Source organism: Bombus impatiens, unplaced genomic scaffold, assembly GCF_000188095.3.
Source record: "Bombus impatiens unplaced genomic scaffold, BIMP_2.2 scf_0368, whole genome shotgun sequence".
Lineage (NCBI taxonomy): Eukaryota > Metazoa > Arthropoda > Insecta > Hymenoptera > Apidae > Bombus > Bombus impatiens.
Window position 1 is genome coordinate 48,487 of NT_176787.1, and position 6,387 is coordinate 54,873.

General features: G+C 32.9%; 1 protein-coding gene across 3 annotated transcripts in view; it reads left to right on the top strand.

Moving 5' to 3' along the window:
* The window catches only part of LOC100747850 (protein real-time), a 46,408-nt gene that overhangs the window by 16,752 nt on the left and 23,269 nt on the right, over positions 1-6,387 (top strand). For all 3 annotated transcript variants that reach the window (XM_024367861.2, XM_024367860.2, XM_003489749.4), the window contains exons 7-8: positions 1,348-1,424; positions 2,847-3,149. In XM_024367861.2, coding sequence (XP_024223629.1) covers positions 1,348-1,424; positions 2,847-3,149 — 380 coding nt within the window. The remainder of the gene's footprint in view (positions 1-1,347; positions 1,425-2,846; positions 3,150-6,387) is intronic.

Here is a 6,387-nt window from a genome sequence, read left to right on the forward strand (position 1 = left end):
AGGCCCACCGCACACGTGTTCTGCAGACGCTCGTGGCCAGGGTCACGTAGGTCTTTTCTACGAACTATGCACTTGAAAAGACCGACGACACTATGATGGGCCCGACGGTGCCTCGGCTCTCGCGACATTGTTTATGGTTCGCCCGATATCTCTTAGGCCTTTCGTCCACGATACTACATGTATATATTTTACTAACACCGAAGCCACACATAAATAGGATCTTAGAGTAGAATAGGACTTAGGAAGGACTAAAAGTTGCTTCAGAAATTTTGATTTCTAACCTTTTTCTCTAGGCGTCGCATAAATATTGGATAGCTTTATACTCCTCGCCCATTTTGTCTGATTTTGATTTAACGTGAGACATGTGAAACAATTTTCTATTGAGGTGTAGAATGTGAAATGAATACTTGACGTATTAATGTATCAATGGCGTTTATTAAAGTTACGGGGGGGGCTTGTTACTGGCGCGTGTTACCTGGACTGGACTCGGATTGTTGCCTGGTACTCACCGTCGACTCGACTTGACTGCTCACTTGCGACTTTCTGTGTGTCGAGCTTTCCTCGTTTCCCTCTTTTATAGGTGTTATGTTCTATTTAGTCGCCGACGAGAAGGTATTAACCACTAGATTCACAATTTAAATTAATTTTTGCTTTCATTTCTCAAAAATACTTGTTATTACTGAAAATTCTCAACGCGAGAATTGATTGTAATTTTAATAAATAAATAAAAAAAAAATACTTGTTCAATTTATGGATACTGAAACGCTTTAACTTATTAACTAAAGTTTACTGTTTGATTTGTGGACAGTGCAATGCTCCAATGCTCTTCTTTTTTAATTCTGAACGTTGTGATCTCTAGCAGACAGGATGGGGGATTGCACGAGTAATCTTAAGAACGAGATGGATAAAATATCTTTATATCTTAAATATATTTTTTTTATATTTTATATTTTAAAACGTATTATCTAATAATAGATGACGATTATGTGTACAATGAAACCTCGAACAGTTGTTTGACTATTCATATTTAATTTGAATTAGCAAGATATATGTATTTAAGTTAAGGGGGTATTCTGGTCTAGAAGCATGAATTTCGGGCGATTTTTGAAGCTCTGTACAAGCGAAACAAAAAATATTTTTGCTATCCTTCTTTTTAGCATTTGTTTATTGATATTTCGAGATTACATAATATTACTAGGCTGTGAACATAGAACCACCAGAGGACAGTAAGCGGTAAGCGGCAAAATTGACATTTGGAGCATTGGCATTGGTTGTACCATCGTTTATTTTTTCGCTTACTGCTCGATATGTTCGCGGTTTTATGCATTTATTATTTTTTATGTTTAGAGATATTGCAAAAAGCCAAGAATCTCTTGTTCCAGAAGAAACTTATTCTTGTGCGGACAACAAATTACAAAATAGAGGTATGTTATATTTTTCTATATTATTATATGTAATATTTATAAATTTAGCTAATGGCTTTGAAAAAAAATGTTAGAAAGAATGTAGATCTTAATACAATTAAAATTTGATAAGAAATAACTGTAAACAAAAAATGTATGGTCGTTAAAACTTTGTAAATTTAATTTTATTAATTATTTTACTTAAATGAGATTATTCACGCATGAGACAAAATCAATACAATTTGGAAGAAGATATATAAAAATTGCGACAAGTAGTGATCCTTTTGAATAAATGGAGAGTTTTCTATAAGCCATTAAACGTAAAATTATGGTAAATTTACCATTGTAACAAATGAAAATAATTTCCTTACAGGTGAAGATGGTAATAGTACATTATATTCCAAAAAACTTTCTTTATATTTGAATAGTCTTGGAACTACGGAAATCATTGTTTTTAATTTTGTTCCCTTAGAGTTTACAAGAACTTCCGTTTCTATATACAACTTGAACTAACGTATTTATATCTAACTTAAGACTAGACTCCATTATTCGCATTTACGCAATATTTACGATTTGTACAACTATTACATTACTATTGTGTTCGCAATGTTTATAACTTTATCGCTTTTATCACCACTCGCTTCGCCATCAGTTTCTTCTACCTTCTTCCCTTTCCCACTTCATTTTCTTCTTCCTTATTCTATTTTTTATTTATCGCGATTCTACCTTACTTCCATCTACTACTTATTTTTGCTCTTTTTCTAACTTCTGCCTCCTATTTACTTTTCTCTTTCAATACCTACTTTTTTGTCTCTTTACCTTCTTATTCTTACCTTATCATCCAAATCTATTATTTGAATATAATACCCAAGCTTGTTTGAAATTATATTTCTCCCAATAGATTCTGGAATGCAGTATTCCTGTTTCTTTTTCATTTGTTGCAAGATTGTGTCAGGAGAGAAGGGTTTTTAGAAGGGTTGGTTTAGGTAAGCTATGTGGGGAGTTGGTCTTTTTACATTTCATGGCATGTTAGGAGATTTATATTGTTTAGTTTCATTTTTGCTACAACATCTTCTTGTTTAAGGGAAGCATTTCAGAACTACCAATGTTCCTTCTCTATTCACTATCGATCATTTTATTCCTTTATCTATCACATATCCTGTAGTTACTGTATATATTATTCTACATTCACCTACAGAGAACTAATAACATCAAGTGTACCTCTTTTGTTTCTTTTTGTGTCCGTATTGATTAATATTTAATTCGTTTGTTTAAAATCTTATAGACGTTTTTTGAGCTTCTTTTGGATGCTTTAGGAGATTAAGAGATGGTATATTAATATATTAAAACAAAGCCATTTGCTGAATTAGTTATTCCTGATATAAATATTTAAATATATTAATTTAAGTTATTAAAACTTGCTACATATACTTTGTATTTTAGAAATGCAGTTATCTTCAGATTACATAGAAAGGTACTTAGGAAAGCTTGACATGATGCAAGAAAGCAAACTTATTCAGTTGAGACAAAGCATAAAGGAATTAAGGGGAAGTTCAATACCTGGAGATGCGACTCTTCTAAGATTTTTAAGGGCTACTGAATTTTCAGTTGAGAAGGCAAAGGAAATGCTAACACAGACATTACATTGGAGGAAGAAACATCAAATTGATAAGCTACTTGAAGAATATGACATACCACAAGTAGTGAAAGATTATTTTCCTGGTGGTTGGCATCATTTTGATAAAGGTATCGTTTTTTTTAATTAATGTTTATAATGATAAAAATTTTTTATTATCTTCAAAATAATTAGATATTTTATAATTTATTATAGTATGAAGTAGATACCAAAAATCAATAATAAACGGTAATAATATTACCCTAGATATTTCATATATTTTTTAATAGTACATACTTTGTTACATTTGTCTATTACTTTTTTTATTGTATTATATATCTTAAAGACACACAAAGATATAAAATGATATTAATCAATGAGATAAACATTTTTTCGTAAAATATTATATATAGGATAGACTGAGATCGAAAGTAATAATTTTATTTTGAAATACGATTTTATAAAAGCTGTTAGGGTTAAAATTATCAGTAAAGAATAGACGCAAGAAAAAATATCACAATTCCCTTTTAGTCTAAATTTTAATACTATATGAGGTCGATAATAATGCAATTGTAATTTTAAAAGATTTCAAACTATCCAATTAATCCTCAAACAGCGGGGGATATTAATTCTAATATATGGAAATATTACATGTTTATTACTTTCTAAGATATATTATTATGTATTATGTATTTTTCTTCTTTTTTTATTATTATTATTATTATGTTACGTCGGGCGACACTCTACCTAGACCAGGCTACACACCGCGGGCAAGATTGCAAGCAGATGTCTTCGGGTCCTTACTGCGTACCCTCAATATTCTTAAGGACCCGTCATAAATCCCAGTAATTCGCTAGCTAAGGTCCTTCAGACCCAACAAACGTCTGTTTTCGAATCATTTCTAAAGACTATTGTCTACTACGGCTTGACAAGGGAAAGTTAGTTTTTCTCACGTACGATGCAATTTTCCTCCTACTAACCACTTTCTATCGAGGGCGGCTAAGACTCTTCCTAGTCCACCAACCTTCGTTTAACCAATTAACAACGAAGTCTATTTCCTTCACTCTCTTAGCCAAAATCGTCACCAACAAATCCGATGGCCCCGTGCGCTAGACACACCCATCCTTAGTTTTCCTTCGCCACAGCATCGTCTCCGAACAGCACTGATTTTACATCCTTCGTCACATCCTTGATCAGTCACTCACTCATCTCGTACATAATGTGCTAGACACACCCATCCTTAGTTTTCCTCCGCCATAGCATCGTCTCCGAACACCACTGATTTTCCATCCTTCGTACAGTCAACATCCTTTGACTGGGAATACACCCGTAGATCAGTCACTCACTCATCTTATGCATACGCACCAGCGTAACTGTCTTCTTTACAAGTTGTTAGAATAAACGGTGATATATAACTTACTATACAGTGTTACATTCATTGAACTACCTCTGTTATCTTAACCGAAACAGGGGAACGACTATTTCGCGGCATCGATTAACCGAATCGTAGCGAGAATTTACGCCTCTCGCTGACGCGTTTTCCTAGCGACCGCGTCTCTCCGCGAACGGTCGTAACAATTATTATCATTATTATCATTATGCAATAACATTAGAAACTATAACAATTTTATTTTTTTAGTGAATTGTAAATATTATCATATAAGTGTAAAAGGTTCACGCTGGATCTAGGATAACAGTGCGGGAAAAATATGCTCGTCGAAGTTCTTCACTTACAAATTTAATCTTTCTTTTCGTTCTTTGCTTTATAATCTTTGTTTCTATATTTACTTTTGTTATTATATCCCTTGTGATTATACATTTGATAAAGTTTGATCTTACATTTCACTATCTACCTCGGTAATATCACAATACTTTGAAAAGGATTATTATCATTAATTTAACCACGAAGCATAAAGTTAAGCGTCCTTCATTGTTTTTCGTAATTTATGTTTGCTTATTAAATTTTGCACTTCGTATAAATCTCATCTCAAATCTGTTACCACCATAAAGTGGAGCTCTTAAATGTCTAATTTTGTTATGTATCTATCTTTAATTTTTACGAGACATAGACCATTAATAGCAAAAAATTTCATATTATACAATTTACTTTCGTTCATCAAACATAATTCTTCCATAATTTGCATTGTTTTTAATATTACCATTAGTCTTGTCACGTATAATATTTAAATCTAACTGTTCAAAATCAGTTGCAGACATTTCTTTTATTAAAGGTAAATTTATTTTTCGCCCAATTAGTAATTCAGCAGGAGCATATGTATTGGGTACTTCTATACCACGAACAATTTATTGTCAATTGAATATCAGCCAATCTATATTGCCAACCTTTACTATAGCCACTTTCAGTTACCGATAATAGGTTCTTTAAGAAACTTATTACCTTTTCAATTCGATAATTTGGCTTACTCTGATTATAAAATGTAATTCAATATGGTTTTCTTCACAAAGTCATTTAATATTCTGCCACAGAAAGAAAAAGACATTGATACGATTGATGATGCGATTGGACGTTTTAAACATATGTTGGAATTCAGGTAGGGAATAACTCGTAATTACAGAATGACGGTATTTATTCTGTAACGCAGGTACACAATATGTATTGTAACACTGAACTTGTAATAGCAAGTAATAAGTTCGAATCGCACTTGGTGACATTCGGATAGAATCTGACGTGCAGGAAAGATGTTGGCGAAAGGGCGGATTCTTATCGGTGGAATATTTTCCATAGTAGGTTTGCTAGTCTTCTTGATATAGGACACGGGTTTCCACGGGTTTGGCTATAGGCGTAACCGTTCGTAGTTTTCTCTTCCCCAGTTGCCGCACTTTCTCCGGAGCACTGTTTCACACGCCCGTTTAGCTCGGCTGCTCGGGCAGAACTGCTACAGAGTTTAACAAAGAATTTTCATGCTATTGACCATTCATTTGCGTACACGTTCGAACGTCCCTTGTGATAGGCTCTTCTTATTATTTTATTTACATCATTCTTAACAATATGAGTAAAACTAACGCAGAAAAAATTAGTTATTGGTATACTACTTGTAGCAGACTGCAGAACTAAAAAGATGGCAGGAAATAGTGTGAAATTAAAAATTTTGGCGGGTTTAAAAAAATGTGTTTTTTAAAAAGAAAGAATATACTTTAAGGTGCTATAACAATTATTTAAATAAACTTTTTGACGAACCTTTAGGGCACTCAGGATCCTCTCCTTGCCTCTCAACACTACCCCTACTACAAGAAATGTAATAGCAGCAAAACTATATTAAGAGCTTTATAATAGATTTAATAATAATAGTTTTAGCTAAGGGAATTATTTACCTTTGCCCCTTGTATTTTGAGAGGGCTATGAAAAAA